The sequence below is a fragment of the Gossypium hirsutum genome, chromosome A05 (assembly GCF_007990345.1).
Source record: "Gossypium hirsutum isolate 1008001.06 chromosome A05, Gossypium_hirsutum_v2.1, whole genome shotgun sequence".
NCBI classification, from domain to species: Eukaryota; Viridiplantae; Streptophyta; class Magnoliopsida; order Malvales; family Malvaceae; genus Gossypium; species Gossypium hirsutum.
The window spans coordinates 30,989,475-31,008,478 of record NC_053428.1 but is presented as its reverse complement, the minus strand read 5'-3'; the positions used below and the strand labels follow the sequence as shown (position 1 = coordinate 31,008,478).

Genomic DNA, 19,004 nt, shown 5'->3' with positions numbered 1-19,004 from the left:
ATATCTAATCTCTACTTACCAATCCCTAGTCATCCATTGTGAACTTCCAATTCTAATATCAGCGAATCCATCACTTTGACTTCAGGTATTAGGTCAACTATTGTTTTACTATCACTCTCAGTTAGTAGCCAACATACCCCATTCTCTCAAACCGTTTTCAGCCCATCAACAATTACTCGAAATTCTACCTCTAAAATCGAGCTAACACCTATATTACGACCATACCTAATAGTTTTAATGACATCTTAAGATTTAAAATATATATTTAATATTATAATATTTTAAAAAAATTTAATCTTACCATTTCAATCAAAATTTTAATAAATATTTGAGCAGTAATCCAATTTTATTAAATTCTCATAAAAAATGGAAATATAAAGGAAGGTCAAAGATACGCATAGGAGGCAAACAAATAAAGAGAACTTCAATAAAATTTATGATTTTAATAAATAAAAAATAAATTACGTCAACTCAATTAAAAAATAGTTAAGTTTTCATTAAAAAATTAGTTCAAAGTTCAAACTCTTCTTTACGTGTATCTGTTTTTCAACCAAAAAATCCCATTCTCCACCCCAAGCTCTCTCAACTCGTATTTCTTACAAATTTTAAACTCAACCACCACCACCGCCGAACTATCCTCCGTCAATTTCTACCGAAACGGTGGTGCAGAAGCTGATAGTGGAGATGGACCAAATACCTCCTCGTGGAGTTCACCACCGACGAGCTCACTCCGACACAACTTTCCGTTTCGATGATCTTCTCCTCTTCGACCCTTCCGACCTCGATCTTTCCTCCCTTGACCTCCCGGCTTCCTCCTCCAATCCCACTCCTCCACCTGTCGTCCCCGTTCCGATCTATTCCTCTGACGATTCTTCCTCCAACGGGCATCATCCTCGCTCCTCCCACAGTAACCCTAGGCAAATCTCTTCCCACCTCCGTAGTCTCTCTGTTGACTCGGATTTTTTCGACGGACTCGGCTTGACTGGACCGGCTATTTCAGGAGGAGCTGGAGATGAGAAATTTGGCGGGAAAGGAGTGGCGGGAGAGAAGAGAGTTCACCACAGGAATAGTAACTCGATGGATGGTACGGCGTCGTTTGAGGTTGAGTCTTTGATGGCCGTTGACGGTGTTAAGAAGGCTATTGCTCCTGATAGACTCGCCGAGCTTGCTCTTATTGATCCCAAGAGAGCTAAAAGGTAGGGTTTTTTTTCCTGATAGTTGATCCTTTTTGCTACTGCTTTTTTTTATCCTTTTTATTTTGAAATCAAATTAATGGAAATTTTTTTACAACTTATTTTTAATTAATTATATTTCCTGAGAGACAAATATTGTTTTTCTTTAGTTTTGATTTGATCTTCCATCGATTCGCAAATTCGACTTGAAAAAATATCTTTGATCTGATGGAGTTTTTATTTTTATTTTTTATTTTTGTATATTTAAAGTATTTTTTAATTAGCGAGCACAAATAATAAATATGAGAATTGAGCTTCTTTTTTCTTACAAATAAACATCTTAATTGAGGCTAAAATGAAATTCAATCGAGTTCAAGCTTGGAATTTCTAGTTTGAGCTCAAGCATGTTTAAGCTCTTTTTGCTTGTATTATAGTAGTAATTACTTTCTTTTATTAATAATTAAAAAATAGGAGGAAAGAATGAAAGATGGTGCCAGTCAATCTGTCATGATGAACACTTTTCTAGTGACTATTCGCTTGATCAAACAGCCTCTCTGCTGGGAAGGCTGTTTGAATTAAGAACTTGTCTGGGAGCCTTGTGCACTAGCTTCAACCTTAATAACAGAAGTAGGGTAACACTCAAATCCTTTGAAGTTCTCCGATATATTAGAAGGGTCTAATAGTGGTACTCTCAGTAAGTGTGTAATACCGATATGTTTGGGACAATAGTCAGAATTGGAGCAGCATAGACGTTGTCTTATGAATGTAAGTTGGTGGAATTAATTTTCATAGCAAATGAAGTTTGTTTGTGTTATTTAGGATTCTGGCTAACAGGCAATCCGCGGCGCGATCGAAGGAGAGGAAGATTCGATACACCAGTGAGCTGGAGAGGAAAGTTCAGACTCTTCAAACAGAAGCTACCAATCTCTCCGCGCAGGTCACAATATTACAGGTAAATATACTTTATCCTTGTGCCTCTCTGATTTAGGTTCAGAGTTCACATCTTGAAAATGTGATCCCTTTTTTTATCCTTTCCAGGTTCATGTATTCAAATGATATTTTTTTTCATTGCTATGATTATAATTGCGAGTGGAATCTCATATGTATGAAACAGATGCCTGCAAGTATATTTATGGGTTGAATCACGTGTTATAATCGGAATAAATGTTAGAGACTTAAAACATTTCATTTGGGACGTTATTTAATTTACTACTTGAATATAAGAGGAAATCTTTTCTGAGAATGCTTTCACCTTTGAAAATACTTCTTTGTTGTATAGATGCATAGAATTCTCTTAGTTGGAAGAAGGGTTTAGACCCGTATTACTATAATTAGGGTTGCCTATTGCTTCAACTCTTTATTTTTCTTATAGTATTTGTGTCTGACACTCATTTTGGATTCATAAGCAAGAAGTTATGACTTTCAAGGATCCTTCAAAATACTTGAAAAAAACTTAGAAAAATCTTACCATATCAATAGAGAACATATGTTGCTAGTATCTTTAGTCACTTTGCACCTTCTTGAGAGAAGTTCCATTACAAATTGTTTTTCCTAGACACTTAACCTTGTAAACTATCATTGGTCAACCGTTGAATAAGAAAACTATATGCAGTTGAAATAGCCTATGTCGCTCAGATTCTTTATTTTAAATGTCTGACATCCCTATCCAACAAGTATAGGGACAAGGGTATAAGATTTAAGTATATGAAAAAACTTTCAAAATTCCAAGCATACTTGTGTTAGGCAAGTACCAGGATCCTACACTCCCCCTTGAGTCTGAGTAGCACTGAAATAACTGTGTACCTTTAACATAGGAAATATCACATAAAAGTTTGCATGATTTATCTGATATGGTTATCATCGGGACTGCTTAGTTATCGTGCACAATATGATATTATTTAGCATTTTATAGAGTCCAATTGACTTATTTCTGCTGAAGATGCAAACCTGGAAAACCTGTTTTGCATCTTTGAGGGCTCTAATACTTGATAACTGTACCCAGAGTGAAGGGAACAGATTCTAATATTTTTCTCCTTCAATGCAGAGAGACACTACTGGGTTGACTACTGAGAATAAGGAACTCAAACTACGGTTACAGGCCATGGAGCAACAAGCGCAGCTTAGAGATGGTAATATGCATACTTTTTCCTTATGCTTGCACTACATACTGCAATTATACCGGTGGTGGCCGGGAGCATTATGAATGAAGTAACTGCATTGTTTTGGTCATTCATCAGCTATGATGCAATTGGTAAAACCATCAATATTCTTCCATTTCATAGTTAAGTGATTTCATCATGTAAAAGAGTAAGGCACAGTTGAATTGTAAATTCATGAGTGCACTTAAAGGGCTTTGTTAATATGACATGGGAAAGGATGTCATATTTTTGCTTCCATAGTCCATACAATTTTGTATTGTCCTACAATATGTCATCAAATGGGTATATATAGCAGTATTGTCAAGGGCACAAGGCGCACTCTAGACATCAAAACGTTTATATTTTTTCTAAGGAAAAGGTGCAAGTAAAAAAAGGCTAGCCTGAATAGAGTAGAGTAAAGTGCATATGTGTATGTGTAAGTTAATAATAATAAACTAGTGTGGTATAGTTTATCTACAAAACATGTAAAATTTTATTACTCAATATTTATGGTTTTCTTATAGGCTATGTCTATTGTAGAATACTCAAATATTGAGAAGTATAGATATTGATACTATCCCTTTGTTACTGGTAGACTTTTATCCAATGAAAAGGCGAAAATTAAAAAAAATTAGAGCGTACTTTAATCAGACTGGCTTTTTCCATGCTGATTGCCTTATAAAAAAGTTGCACTTAGGTGCGTGGTGCGCCATTAAATAGGCCCTGCTCGATAGGGGTATTTAATGCTAAGGCACAGGCACGTCTAGACACAACACTGACATTTAGTTACCAAATTAGGCTTTGAAGATATATTAAAAATTAACATTTATATTTCTATGGGTTGAAGCTTTAAATGAAGCGTTGAGAGAAGAGGTGCAGCGGCTTAAGATACAAGCCGGTCAACTGTCAGCTATGAATGGAAACCATTTCAATGGCGGACTACCTCAGTTTTTCTCCCACCAACCGTCCCCACATCACTTTGGTGGTCAGCAAACCCCGCAACAGCAGCAGCACCAGCAGATGCCCGAGTCATCCACCAATATCGGACATCCGCAACCTCAGTTTATGGATTTTAACCAGGGAGCCTAGTTTTGAGGCTGGAAAAGGATCCTTAGAAAACATAAGAAAATGCATTCAACATAATATCTTGTACATAGTAAATATATGTATACATAAATGTATATGTATTACAGGTTAGGGTTGTGAAAGAGTGTTGGTGGGATCAGAAGTTTCACATATGGCTTTATTATCTCCATAATTAGGCTAAGATGAATGGAAATGTGTTGCTTTGGAGAGATTAGGTCCCAAATTCTATTGGATAATTGAGGGCTAAGATGTTGATTTTCAGTACCAATGTACTATGAAAATTCATATTCAGCAGCCGCATTTATACATTACAACTAGACTATCGATGCTTGTTTAACTCGGATTCTGAAATAGAGAATATCTCCTGTTGTAGTTTCAGTGTACTTCAAGAACTCGACAGTTCATGGGTCGCGTTTCAAAATTCTTTTCTATTTTTTATATCAATATACAAGTATTTTTATAATTATCAATTTTAATGAAACGAGCTTTATTGATCAAACAGTAATTTGGGTCAGAGTAGATCAGTTAGGGCGTTAGGTTTTAATAATAAAAAAGAAGACTACATAAAGTTTCTACATTAAAACATATGGAAGCATTTGCACTGATGACAGTAGCAGCACTGAGTTAGAATGTACCAAATGAGAGTTTAACAAAAAAAAAATGATGTTTGGTTAAGATGGTAGTAGAGGGAACATGCTATGGTTGCTAATTTTGGACCATAACTCATCTTTGTGATCCAAAATCCAAATACCAACTCACATGCAAAGTAACTGGCAATAAGATGCAAGTTCATGAGCTCAAACCCTCCACTTTCTTCCCACCTACCATTTCCTTATGCTCAAAAGGAAATATTTGACTTAAATCAAACTTACGTTGATCCAACCTTTCATTTTCTTGAAGTACTTATGTCTGACACAAATAACAACATAGGTATGGGGGATATCTAAGGACCCTCTAAATATATGAAAAGTTAAAGTAATCGAACATACTCATATTGGGCACGTAGCATCAAATGGGGGGTGTGCTTATATTCATATCATGTGGTAGTACTTCAAAAGGCTCAATCTTCTTATGCATGAAGTTCATGATATGATCAATGCTGATTAAATCATATTCAAGCTCTACCAAGCTATCTGAGATTAGCATCTAAATCTAAGACAACGATGGCTACCTATCAGGCTATCACATATAAACAACATTATCTTGTTTTTCTAGACAACAAATACTCCTAAGAAAATAATCCTCCAGGAGCACTCCTACACGATCATTCACGAATCATGCTCCCCCCGCCCACAAGTGTTTCTAAAGACATTCTGTCACTGCATCTTGAAGCATGGCAATGTATATTCACGAAAGTTAAACAAAAATATGCTTGGTTGAATTGTAGTACCACGAGCAAGCCAAGCACGCTAGAATTTTGGACCATGCCCTAACTTCCTGAGCTAAATACAAGCTCATTTGCAAATAATGAAGTAACTAGCAATAGGGATTTTAGCACATGTGCTTAATCCCGATCCTTTTATGTCTTCATCTCATCTGTTTCCACCTACTATTTCTTATGCTCTGAAGGAAATATTTAAGATCCACAACAAACAAGTGTGCATACTTTCAAATCATTTTGATAATCAGTTAGGTATTACTTTAAAATACCAATAATCTGTGTGTTCTATCCATTCATATTCCTAAAAAAACAAGGGTGAGTCTACTTATGCATGAAGTTCTTGATACCAATGATGATATATTCATGCTCTCCCAAGCTGTCTGTGATTAGCATCTAAATTAGAAGGCAACGATGGCTGCCTATCATATATAAACAATACTTATGATTTACTAGACAACAAATATTCATGAGATAAAGACTCTTGAAGAATTAATGGAACCATTAATACTCCCCCTGCCCACAACAGATGTTTCTAAAGGCAATCTTTAAGTGCATCTTGAAGGACAAAGTCTTAGATAATAGTATTATTTGCTTCGTACTGTTAATGCCAACACCTCTATTCAGCCATGCATTTTGGCTTGAGGATAGGCCTTTTGTTTGCTTTAACTCGTACACTATGAATTCTTTCTAATACAGGAAATGACCAAAACCAAAACAAATGAGATAAAGTACTAGTAACAATAAGGCCAAATCATATGAACAAATATCTTTTTCCTCTTTCTTGCATTTGAATTTGCATGTATGCTTGAATTAGTAGCCAAAAGAGTGATCTTTCCCGTGTTAGGACTAATAAATATATGTTAAGCTCCAATTCATGCTTAAGCATGCCATTTATATTTTGGATTCATTTGAATCTTCACTCTCATATACAATTATGATTTGGGCCAAAATAAATCAACATAAACCCTGGGAAATAGAGAAGGAAAGAAGGAATACAGAAAGAAGAGAGAAAGAGTAGAGACTAGTAAAAAACTCTAAAATATTTCCTTTCAACCACTAGTTTGACTAAGGTCAACTATTTTAATTCTCATTTTCCACAGCCACCCCCTCTCGGATCCTGAAACCAATACAAGAGCAATCTCTCAGCCAAAAAAGAATATATTGAAGCACCATTCCCAAAACCAATTAATTTGGATCTCTACGAACTGGTGCTTCTATTTTATGTCCTTGAAGAAACTACAACATCAATAGGAACTATGACTTCATACTTTTAATTCCGAATTACCATAAATCACAAACCATTCCAATGAATGGGCCATAATGTTATTCTTAGTAACTGCACTAACTAGAGTACAGATTAGCAAATGACAAGAAAATGCGATTAGCATTGACAATGCTTCATATTGTGATCTCCTAACACTAGCTTCTTCCATTAATTTCAGAGAAAAAACACATTGTAGTTGCAAATAAACACAAAAATATCCAATATTTGAACACAATGCCTCAATCAAGCATCAAAAACAGTAATAGAAGAAATGTAACATTCTTGGGTTCTTTTCCATTATAATTAACGAGTTACATTGCCTGAGAACAAATTGAACGCAAATCTCACTTTTTCATTCTTGAGTCCTGAGTGTTGACAAACAGATTATAGTGTTTTTTGCACTACCCTGAATCGTCCATTTCACTAAAAGAACATAAACGAAAAACAAGAATGATTCAAAGTAGTAGACAATGCAAGAACATACTGAGCATTGATTTAAGGAACCGCAAACGTTCCCCAGAAAAGCTTGTCCCCGTTTGCAGGCGCCCCATCAATCCACCGTCATTCAAAGTGATTCAAAGGAAATACAGAAATAATTCAAAGTAGTAAATAATGGAAGGACACACCTAGCGAAGATTTTAAGGAATTGCAGTAAGCCGAGCTTCAAATGTAAATCCCCGGAAAAGCTCGTCTCCATTTCCGGGAACCCCATCAATCCACCGCCATTTGCAGCAATCCCAAAGAGCCAACCTCCCAACTTTCTTCCCAGAAAAGCAAACTCTATTCCCTCCTCCAAAGACCTTAAATTTACTATCCTGAAACCAGCGGTGCAGGGCCTCAGGCATCCTAGTCGCCTCTTCCCACTCCATTGTTTCCAAATCCAATCTCAATATCAAAATCGTCGAACAAGATTGATTAAAGGAATAATTGGATTTTAAGCCTCCAATCATCAAGATCTTGTTCCCATCGCCGGCTATTAAACGCGGTCGTTTCATGATATCGAAAATGTCCCCCCATTCGTGCCTTTCTAAACATTCCCAGTTATTGTTCATGACATTTAAATTTAAGTTTAACAAATTTTTGACAGCGCAAGAGAATAATTTCCACTTACTTCTCCACGGCGATCCGACGTCGCATAGAGCGAAAACGGAGTTGGAAATCACGATGGGACTTCGGGGTTTCGAAGGCAAATTCGAAGAGAATTTGAGCCATTGCTGGGTTTTTTGAGAAAAGGAGAAATAGAGAGCAGCGAGTTCTGTTAAGACCATGACTCGGTTCCTTGAGTCAACTAGCACCGAGCCATGGCGGGACCAGGCCGAGCCAAGTTGAGGGAGGACTCTGTATTGACGAGTCAAGGGGTTACAGACGATGAGTGACTTGTTGGAGTCGGGTGAGTCGGCCCAGAGGTAAACGAGGCCGAGTGAAGAGGCGACAGGGTGAGGAGATCGGAAGGGAAGGAAATCGAGACTGAATCGAAGCCATTGGTTCTGATCGGGATCGTACACGTGGATGCAGGAGTGGAGGGAGGCGTGGCGGCTGTGGTGATGGTGGTGGAGGTGAGGGGGGCGGAGAGCGAGGAGGTGGAGATGGGATCGGGCGGAGATGAGGTGAATGAAAGAGGAAGAGGTCAAGGTTCGGTTAAAGAGCTTGCAAACGGAGCGGCAAATCATGATCTGACGAAGGGAGAGTGAAGAAAAGATCTGATGAAGAGTGTCTTCGGGTAGACGGTTGATCGGCGAATCCTCCATTTTCGTCGATGGAGAATGCAATGCGAAGCAGGGGATGATGATAAATTCACGGGGGTTTTAATTAATTAAATAAACTAAATAAAAGAAATGGAGAATTAGAGGGTTGCGTAAAGATACTGTGTTTTCTTTTCCAAAGGTGGCTAAGGAGTCTACGCTCCGTCGCCCCTACATCCCACCCCCAATTTTACATTTTTCATTATATCTTGTCTAATTCAGGATAAATTATTTTATCTATCTTATCCATTAGATTATTTATAGTCCCCTCCAATTAAAAATAATTTTTTTATTAAATTCATATTATATGTATATTTTTTATAAAATTAATTATTTCCCTTAATCACAGTAGTCTTAAGTAACGTGAAAGATACGTCAGAGTGAAAAATTAACTCCAACTCACCTCGTGAAATAGTGGATTTAACAAAATTTAAGGCTTCTAATTTAGAGAAAATGTGAATTTAGCATGGAATTTTATACTTATTATTGGCAGTACGGGAATTAGGCATGATACCTTCGACGACAATCAAATGAGAGTCAATCAAAGGTGACAGTACGAAAGCTATAGAACGCTCGATATGACCCACTTGAAGGGTCCTAGTGTTGAGAACTTTAAAGGCGTTGCCGTCATAAGGGTTGAGAGGTTCTCGCACAAGTCCCACCATTTCTCGGCCACTGATTTTGCCTCTGTAATAAGGGAGAGGGTTAGCAAAGGGATGGTGAGGGAGAGGGAAAGAATCCAAATAGGAGGAAGGATGGTGGGGAAGAGAGGAAAAGGGAGAGAGAATTAGAGTAAGGGGAGGGATGGCGGGGAGGAGGGAGAGGGATGGGAGAGCAGTGATAAGGGAATGAAAAATGGAAACTCCGTTAAGTATATAACGAAAAACGGTAGCTCCGTTAAGTCTGTGATGAAAAATGATAATTTCGTTACGTCTGTAACGAAAAATTGTTAGTGGTGATTGTTTTGTTATTTTTCAAAAGTTGAGTGACTGAATTAAAACATGAATGACTATTTTGTCAGCTACCCTAAAGTTGAGTGACTCTTGATGTAATTTACCAAAAAAAATCACATTCAACCTAAATATCAATCTTCATCTTTCAAGTAGTCTGTCAAAATCAATGTTTTTAACGAGCGTGAATTTAATGAAAATGTCCATGAAATATCGAATCTAAATTTGCTTACTTTTGAATACAATGGTGATCTTTATGTTGGCTTGCAATTTCTATTGGAAAAGATCGTATTTACAGTAGTCAAAGACTACAACATCAAAAAACATCTAAAAGTTGGTAGATTAGAAAATGATCCCTTTATTTTATTTATTATGTGTTCATTTTTATATTATGTTAGAAAATCTAGTGCCAGAAAGAAAAATCGAAGAAAATAAAAATAGACTAGTCAGGGGCGTAGCTAGGGGGGCTGGCATGGGCCCGGCCCCCCTTAAAATAGAAAATTTCATTTTAGGCCCTTAAATTTTTTTAAAAATTTTAAATTAGTAAAGGTAAAATTGTACTTTGGCCCTCTTAAAATTATAAAAATTTAATTTAATCCTTTACAAATTAAAAAAAATATAAACTATAAAAAATTAAAATTAAAATCCGACCCCCTAAAAAAATTTTCTAGCTTCGCCCCTGAGACTAGTGTGATTCATTGTTCATATGGTCTTTAGTTCTATTTCTAAGATACAATAAGTCTTAAAACCAAATATAAAATAGCGAAAATAGCATTATTGAGTTTTATATAGGCACATTCTGTGTTTCATCAAAAAAATCTGTTACTTTTGTATGCAGCTTGTGATAAAATTTATGTTTTTCTATAACATTATAACTTTCCAAAAAAGCAATGTTTATTCATTACAATTTTTTTTAAATTGTGTTTATTCTAACAAATCTATTTAAAACTTCAAAAATAAAAAACTCTCGGATGAACAACTTTTTTTAATAGTTAATTTGGAATGAGATATGTAGAATGATATAACCATGCTTGCTCAAAAATTACTCTCTTCACCACATGCTCTCAAACCTAATAAGGGGTGCAAAGATATCGGTAGCTTCCATTCTCCTATTTTCACTTTCAACTCCAAAATCTAAAATAAATCTCAAAAAAAAAATTCCACTATGAATCCACAAAAATCAACATTACTGTGAAAAATTTTCAATCGAGTCCATTCATCCTTGAATATTTATGTACTCTTAATTCATTTTCAATTTACTTGTGTAAAATAATTTTTTATGCAACTTTATATTAATTGAAATATGCTACTTGACAAATTTATTCAGATTTGTAACATAGTTATCACTAATTTACATACTAAGAACATGACATAATTACCACTAAGAATACATATTACAATTATATTGATACATTATTAATATTTATCAATTTCCACAAGGTTAATATTTGCAAATAAGGAACTTAATAAATTTGTTTATTTAAAATTTCAAAAATATTCACTAATTAATTTCCATAATGGATGTTTTAATTATTTAGTAATAGTGTTTTATTTCAATAATTTGACCCAATAAAGACTAAAGTATTGTAAACAAATAAATACCTAATAATAAAATGTGTCTGCCCTTATTTGTCATTTTACATGTATCAATTTTTAACTATCAACTAAATTTTATCAAACACTTTTAAATAAACAGTTAATAAAATCAATTAATAGAACCAATTGATCAAACTAGTCACTGCAATCATTAAACAGTTTTCAATCAATTGTCGAAAATGACCATCCACATCTTTTGATTAGGACCTAACTCAGAATATAATACCAAATAAAAATATATTTAGATGTCATTAAAAAAATTGTTAGCTCACTAATAATGTCCATTTCAACTCTTCTCAATCACGTTTTTGCTCCTTTCTCTTTCAAACCCTTCACTCCTACCGGTTCTTTCATCAAATATTTTTTATTCCGTCATTGGATTCTTTTATATTCTTATTGGCTACTGTCATTATTTACTCTAATTAGATGGGAAGCTTGTTTTAACATTTTTAATTGGATTTTCATCATTTTATTGACAAAAGATATTTTCTTTGATTTTTGTCTGGTTTTCAATCTAATTGAACATCCATCCATTTTGTTATTCGATTCTTTCAAGTTTGAAAATATTATCATTCTTCAGATTTTCGGTTCTTTTAGTGCCAACATGCAGGACTGGCTGCTAAGATGGTTGAAATGGGGTTGATTAAAATAGTCATGCATTTGTTGTATAAGCCAGGCTATAGCACCATTAATCTAACATAGTTGATAACGGTATTTCTTCCTTGCTTCAGATTGGAGATGATAAGATGTAAAGACATTATATAGTGAAGCTTGTAAGATAATTCTGTAGATCCAGTGATGACCCTTTTTATCATGTTGGTTCTACACTTGTAAGCAGCTCAGAGGACAGGAGAATGCTATTGGATCCCAAGCGTGGCATGTTAAAGCATATTAGCAGACAGTTTGATTCATCTAGTCTAATGGGGAAAAAGAAAAGGTTTTGTGTTACTATTAACAACTGTTGCTTCGAAGCAGAGAATCAACTACAGATTTTGCTCTTAATATTATCAGCTCTGCTTCTCCCAATTGCTGGAAACAAGATATATAGTGAACAATACACAAAAGAATGCTACTTGCACTCTGCATTGACCGTGAAACTGTTGAGGATCCCAAGATTTGTGTTCAAGCATTGGAGGATTGCTTTGCAGGAAAAGGGTTATGGCCTGTCAATGGACCGAGAATTTTACAAGTAGAATATGAAGATCCAAAAGTACTAGAAGCCAAGGAGCAAATCAATTCCTCGTTTGTTCATGGCAGGGAGACTAAAGAACAATCAACAACTACATCAAAATAGCAAATCACCTGAATGTAAATTGGTTTCTCCATTATCTTTATAAGCTTTGGAAAGAGGTCCCTTGTTTTTAGCTTGAATGATGTCGTATGTCAAGGCTTCAATTTAGGAGTGAGTAGTTTGAAAGAGAAAGGAGCACAAGTAAGATGGAGAAGATTTCAAATTAAAGCTAATAGTGAGTTAGTAAAGTTTTTAATGACATAAATATATCCCTATTTGTCAAATATACTATTGATTGAGGATCATAACTGATATGATAGTAATAACCTACCTAATAATTCTCGACAAAATTGTAAAATATGATTTCAAGTATAGAAGGTTATTTTTCACTTATACAATAACAAATGATAATGGCAAAATCAGCATTAACACTTCAACGAAATCAATGAACGGGTAAACCTAGGATTGTTCGTTAAAGAGCTTTTAGTCAAGGATTGACTTATTTGTTAAATCAGATGGGTCGGGTCCATAACCATTAAAATATACAAAGAAAATAAATGAATGAAAGTGCTTTAAGTATTCTTAGACAAGTATCTAGAATGACAATGCACATAATCAACTCCAAAGAACGACGCAGAAAACAATTATCATTAATAAAATAACACAACGTTATCCATCCAAATCCATTAGCTAACACACAACAGTTTTCGGTGAAAATCCGAGCTTTTAATGGTGGCGGAAACGCTAAATCCTGAATTTAAACACTAAATGCAAATGCTACTATGTTCCATCTCTACAACAAAAAACACCTCCTTTATCTCTTAAGTTATCATACAACATGGATTCCTCAAATATGCAAGCAACTCAAGAATTGCTTGATCCTCACTCAATTTCTATGGCCAATGCTCAGCAGGATTGAGCGATTTAAATTCAAATTTTCAACATACTAATACTATTTAATAAGGCCGGGCAATCCTCACAACCCTTCCATTTATAAAAAGGATAGCCATAAAAATTTGGTTAAAAATGGCTTGCAAACAAGCCTATTTGTCTACAGAAAGTGACATTTACCTCCTTCCACGAGTTCCAGGACCTGACCTTGGGCCAGGGTACCGAGAAAATTGCAGCCTCAAGTAGTTAGAATCTGGGTCATGTTCATCCATTTTATAACCTGCAGAATACAACAATAATCACAAAACTATCAAAAGCACTAACAAATAACAAAGACTAAAATTTGGTCAAATGTAGATACTTAGGGGGAAAAAAAAGTACATGTAGACCTGGTCAAAGGCTAGGTAGGTCGCTAGGCTTGACCAGATTCAAACTGGGTCTTGACTCTTGAACAATCAAACCTTATTACTATCCAAGCCCAAACAAAGTCTGGTTCTTGGATGCCTCTAGTTAGGTGATTAATATATGGAGGTTTTTTTATTGAAACATAGAGAAGTAAAATGACATATATATCTTTAATCATATAGTTATTATTGTTACTTTATTTGATTTTTATGCAAGTCCAATAACTGAGATAGTCTCATTTAACTTGTGATACCAAACTTGGTCAAAAGAATTATATATTCTATAGAATATAGATATGTGCATTGAGTGGATGATGGGCAAACCTATGACATAGAGAAAAATCATAGCATAAAAAGCTATAGATATCCTTTTTTTTTTTTTATAATTTCGAGGAAGGGGAGATTCGGGCGTTACTATTTTAACAGTGGATACAGAAACTTACCACTTAAGTCAAATGCTCAAGTGCACCAATATCGTTCTAGAGTGTTCACTATGGTTTCCTATTATCTTTTCATATCATCATCCAATGATAAGCTACCTTCTATAAATGTCAAAAACAATGGACGAAGAGATCACCTTGCAAGGCACTCATTGCAGTTGCTGCACAGGCAGGACTTGAAAAATCAACAAAACAAAGGAGAATATGATCTCCACCACGCTGCATTACCAATGCACCAGGTTTCAGCATTCAAAGCAGCACGCTCACTCATGACAATTTCATATGTAAAGAAAACAACAAAGGAAATCATGCTAAAGGAGACAAATTAAGTTTTGGCAATGCCTAGTCCACTTACCTGTCGGGGTTCTTTGCTCACTAACCGTACTTCTTTATATCCAACAAAAGGGCGAAAGATATCTATAATCTCAATCAAGGAATGTGAACCAACAGTTGGAAGCAATACACTAAAGTAAAAATACCGTATCATAAAAAGAATATATCAACATATCTTATCAAGCACTAAATTACATAGGATACGAGCTACTTCCCTCCTTGTGCTGTCAGGAGGAAATCCCTCAACATATAGAGTATTGGAAGCATCAGGAGGGAGAGGAACAGTATCTCGCCCTGGCCTTGCAATTGCATCCACTGGATGTTGACCACTATAACCGATATTATGACCATTTGGTGACAGATCTGGAGCAGCAGATCCAAGAAGACCCATCAGGGGAGGATCAGCTATTGGATGAACAGGCATTGCACCACCAACAGCCCTTCCTGACCCACCAAATGCACTAGCTTCTCCAGAAGTAAAAGAAGAAAGTTTCTTCAAAAGCAATTTAATGAATGCTTTAGAAAACAACAATGGAGATGCAAGGTGAAGTATAAATAAGCATGAGTAAAAGTCGAAGAAGGTACTGCACTCTGGAGATAACGATCATATGCTGATCCAATAGAGTTTGTATCCCTCACAGACAGATGTCCACCATGATCATCATCTCTTGCCAAATAACTAGGCATCTCAAGGGCTGAACGTGGTCCAAAGGGCGGAGCATCTGTTAAGTTGAAAATTGAATATTTATATGCAACTCTTTCCTAAAGCAGATAATATCTTTCACAAAACATGCAAAGTGAAACAAGCATTTTCTTAAATTGATTACAAACAAAATGGAATTTCACTTGTGCTTGCACTGCTGGTCTCAGGCTCACTCAAATGAAGGAGGGCTGCAGGGCACCTGTGATAGCCAGCAGGAAATCCCATCACATCTTTTGACATGAACCAAGATAAGAGAATTAACATTGGGGCATTCACTACTAAGCAATGTGCAGCTTCTTTGTGGCCAGGAGCAATGCTAAATGGGCATGGGGTTTTAGGCTGTTGCCCCTAAGCAACGTGCCACATCAACAACTGGATATGGTGTCAATTGAGTAAAAGATCCATTCCCCCCAAGATAAGGGACAGATAGGATTAAAGAAAGGCCAGACTTTAGCATAGGTTTAATATCTTGGAACACAAGGTCTCTTACATGTAATTATGTAGAGCTAGCAGAGGATTACAAGGAATATCCACATTTTTGCCTTCAAGAGACTAAACAGATAGATAAGAAAGTTAAATCTAATGGTGAGTGGGGTCACAAATTATATCATTTGGGTAGATATAGTAACTAGAAGTGGAGTAGGTATAGTTTAAGACCATCAGTTGGTTGTTGAAATTATAAGGACGGACAATGAGACATTTCTCATAAAACTCAAAAGTAAAAGCCAATGCTTTAAACATTACTGATACTTATGCACCACAAACTGACTAGAGAATGCTATTAAGTGGCAATTTTGGGAGGACTTTGATGAAGTGGTGCAAGGCTGATCCGTAGAAGAAAAGATTTTCATTGGAACATCTTCAACGGACATGCATGGGCAAGTCTTAGGGGTTTGAGAGTGTGCATGGCAGGTACAATTTTGGGATAGAAGCAAAGAGGAAGTATCATCCTAGGTTTTTTTAATCTTAAAGACTTGGTTTTAGCAAACACTTTACTCAGGAAAAGAGATTCCCATCTAATCACCTCGGTGGAAAGAATGCTAGTCAAATAGACTTTATTTTTCTTACTGATGTATAGAGTTGTTACATAGACTGTAAGGTGATACTGGAGGAGAGTATAGCTATGCAACATCAACTTCCAGTTTTAAGTTTTATTTTAGAAAGACATATAAGCAATTGAGACGTGTCCTAAACCCAGGATATGGAGGATTTTGGAAGGGAATGCACAATCATCTTTGGTGGCTAGATTAACCAAGGAGGCTAAATGGGAAGATAAAGTCAACCCTATTATGATGTGGAATAAGATGACTGATTGTATCACACTGGTAGCTGGTAGCTAAATAGGAACTTGGTGAATCTATGGGCATGATATCACAACGTAAGAACCATCATGGTGGAGTGCGGAAGTAAAGGTAGTTATTAAGGACAAATGATCTGACTATACAAAGTTAAGAAATTGTAGGGATAAAAAAAACTTTCAGAAATACAAGCTAGAAAAGAAAGGAGATCAAGAAGGCTGTAAAGGATGCTAGAGTGAGAGATATAAAAGTATTTTTTGATAAATTGGACCCATAAGATGGAGGGAACTGTATCTATAGGCTTTCCTCAGATGAGGGAGAAGAAGACTAGATACTTGGGAACCGGTATGTCTATTAAGGATAACAACCATATGGTCTTGGTGGAGGATGATAAGATTATCGAGAGATGGAAATATTTCATAAGCCTTCAATTATATTTACTCTCAAGACGTGGGTTATCAAAATATACCACTAGATGACCTAAAATGTGACTTTAAGGGTAAAATAAGATCTTTGAACCTTGAGATCAGAAACACCTTGCACTGGATGAAGATTGGAATCATGATCAGTCTAAATGCAATTCCTATCAGAGTTTGGAAATGCCTCTATGAGGTTGGGATTGGGTGGTTGAGGAACTTGTTTAACAAGAACTTGCCCCAGACGAAAACTGAAATGGTGATAGGCCAATATCCAATTCCTATCAAAGTTTGAAAACGCCTCAATGAGGTCGTGGTTGACTAACTTGTTTAGCAAGATTTGATAATGTAATAAGATGCCTAATGAGTACAGGAAGAGTATTTTAGGGTTTGATCCCCCAAATATATGGAAAAGCTTAAAAAATAATAATAAGCATACTGATTTTAGATGCATACTAAGAAACACTCAACCCGTGACTCCGAGTAACATGGGCATCCATTTTTCATTGTTAAAAAAATATCAATTTTGATTCGTGCTTAGATATAAATGTATCTAATTCAACAAAAAGAAACCTAACATCGAACTCCAATACTAAGTTCGAACATAATTCAACCAATATAACCGAAAATTTTCCACTTTTTTTTTTCTAAACTAATCTCAAAAGCAGCTAAAGCTAAAACAGAAATAAACAAAATTTTGGAAAACTAAACAAACAAAATGGCAACAGAAAAAGGATTTATAGCGGCAAAAAAAGAAGTTTACCGTAATCAGTACGTGGTCGTTTAAGCATCCCACCAGAAGAGAGCATCGGAGGATTTGGCTGTCGCCGATTCCAGTAACCATCTGCCATTTACTCTTTCTAAATTCCTTTACAAAAAAACAATTAAAATAATTTAATTTTTCTAAATTTCCCTTTACAAAAGGAGGAAAAAAGTGGAAAACCCAGAATCAAGGAAACCCTAACTCTAGCTATAAATATAATCTACTTCTATTCCTTTCATTTTTTTCTTTTTTTGCAAATCGGATTTCCTGCTCAGTTTCTGGTAACCAGTGAAAAGATTTCCTAACTCAGACGACTAGCAAGTCAGTATATACGTTCGGAAGTTTTCGGTGCAGTACCCTTCATAAATCTTTCCGGATGGATCACCACTAGAACGGATCATGGGTCAAGTAGGCTCCTTTTGGTAAAATATGCTCCAAGTCCTTGTTCTTTTCTACCTTTGATGTTTAGTCCCTCGACTTTTATTTCTAAAAATTTAGTCCCTATACTTTTCAGATTTCAAAATTCAAGTCTAATTTTTAACATTGTTAAAATTCTTTTATTAAATTCATTAGCGTGGCATTTAGAAATAAAGAAATACTCATTTAGTAATTATGCAACAACAACAAAAAAAAACTATAATAAACTTGAATTTAACAAAAGAATTTTAATGATGTTAACAATCTGACTTTTATTTTTAAATCTGAAAAGTAGAAAGACCAAATTCCTAAAAAATAAAAATAAAAAGACTAATTTTCAAATATATAAAAAGTACATCAACTTTAAGCACATTTTATTTTTATTTTTTTATAAAGTGGGTCAAGCGGGATTTAAAATGTATTAACTAGTGTTGGCGGATAATATTAAAATATTACTCTTAGATTAGTATTTATATATTTTTATAATTAAATTCAAATTATTATATAAATAGTAAACTTGTTTAATGGTTGGATTATCCATCTAAGCTCAAAGGCTTGCCTAACAAATGAAAAAGTTTGTACAAAAATATGATATCCAAAATTAAATGCGAGATCAATTAAGTTTGATTAGAAACTTTTTTGGATTTTTTAAAACCCTAAGTGATAATTTTGTTTGATTTTTCATACTAATTTAGGGTTTTGGGGTCTTAGACTTATTTTTTATAAGATAGGTTTTGTTGTATGATTTTTTTATATTATTTGGTAAAGTTTCAAATAAA

General features: G+C 35.2%; 3 protein-coding genes and 1 pseudogene across 11 annotated transcripts; 2 read left to right on the top strand and 2 right to left on the bottom strand.

Moving 5' to 3' along the window:
* The first annotated feature begins 406 nt into the window (after positions 1-406).
* LOC107905236 (transcription factor VIP1) lies at positions 407-4,774 on the top strand. The gene is made up of 4 exons (XM_016831840.2): positions 407-1,196; positions 1,992-2,124; positions 3,217-3,301; positions 4,158-4,774. The coding sequence occupies exons 1-4, from the start codon at positions 685-687 to the stop codon at positions 4,397-4,399; spliced, it is 972 nt and encodes a 323-aa protein (XP_016687329.2). The 5' UTR covers positions 407-684; the 3' UTR covers positions 4,400-4,774.
* A 2,532-nt stretch (positions 4,775-7,306) lies between these two features.
* LOC121229054 (SKP1-interacting partner 15) lies at positions 7,307-8,992 on the bottom strand. The gene has a single exon (XM_041112199.1). The coding sequence runs from the start codon at positions 8,787-8,789 to the stop codon at positions 7,680-7,682; it is 1,110 nt and encodes a 369-aa protein (XP_040968133.1). The 5' UTR covers positions 8,790-8,992; the 3' UTR covers positions 7,307-7,679.
* A 369-nt stretch (positions 8,993-9,361) lies between these two features.
* On the top strand, positions 9,362-12,623 carry LOC121228907 (uncharacterized; annotated as a pseudogene).
* Positions 12,256-18,186, bottom strand: LOC107905234 (RNA-binding protein 2). 9 transcript variants are annotated; one of them, XR_001686481.2, is made up of 9 exons: positions 17,809-17,940; positions 15,456-15,530; positions 15,214-15,350; positions 14,833-15,121; positions 14,651-14,712; positions 14,433-14,514; positions 13,632-13,731; positions 12,632-12,718; positions 12,256-12,492 (listed from the first exon to the last, which is right to left on the bottom strand). XR_001686481.2 is itself a non-coding variant. In XM_016831835.2 (7 exons), exons 1-7 carry the CDS (start codon positions 17,894-17,896, stop codon positions 12,691-12,693), a joined length of 786 nt encoding a protein of 261 aa, XP_016687324.2. In that variant the 5' UTR covers positions 17,897-18,154; the 3' UTR covers positions 12,256-12,690. The 9 variants fall into 9 exon arrangements, 3 of the variants coding, with proteins under 3 accessions (XP_016687324.2, XP_016687327.2, XP_040968132.1); XR_005926488.1 differs by having other exon boundaries at positions 15,460-15,530; XR_005926489.1 differs by having other exon boundaries at positions 15,475-15,530.
* Positions 18,187-19,004: the final 818 nt, after the last annotated feature.

Excerpts from the sequence above, each read along its gene's own strand:
- LOC107905236 (XM_016831840.2), top strand. The coding sequence starts at position 685 with ATGGACCAAATACCTCCTCGTGGAGTTCACCACCGACGAGCTCACTCC. Across the intron at positions 1,197-1,991 it reads GATCCCAAGAGAGCTAAAAG|GATTCTGGCTAACAGGCAAT; the intron begins GTAGGGTTTTTT and ends TGTGTTATTTAG. Across the intron at positions 2,125-3,216 it reads CGCAGGTCACAATATTACAG|AGAGACACTACTGGGTTGAC; the intron begins GTAAATATACTT and ends CCTTCAATGCAG.
- LOC121229054 (XM_041112199.1), bottom strand. The coding sequence starts at position 8,789 with ATGGAGGATTCGCCGATCAACCGTCTACCCGAAGACACTCTTCATCAG.
- LOC107905234 (XM_016831835.2), bottom strand. The coding sequence starts at position 17,896 with ATGGCAGATGGTTACTGGAATCGGCGACAGCCAAATCCTCCGATGCTC. Across the intron at positions 15,122-15,213 it reads ATCGTTATCTCCAGAGTGCA|AAACTTTCTTCTTTTACTTC; the intron begins GTACCTTCTTCG and ends TTGCTTTTGAAG. Across the intron at positions 13,732-14,432 it reads TGCAATGAGTGCCTTGCAAG|GTTATAAAATGGATGAACAT; the intron begins GTGATCTCTTCG and ends TGTATTCTGCAG.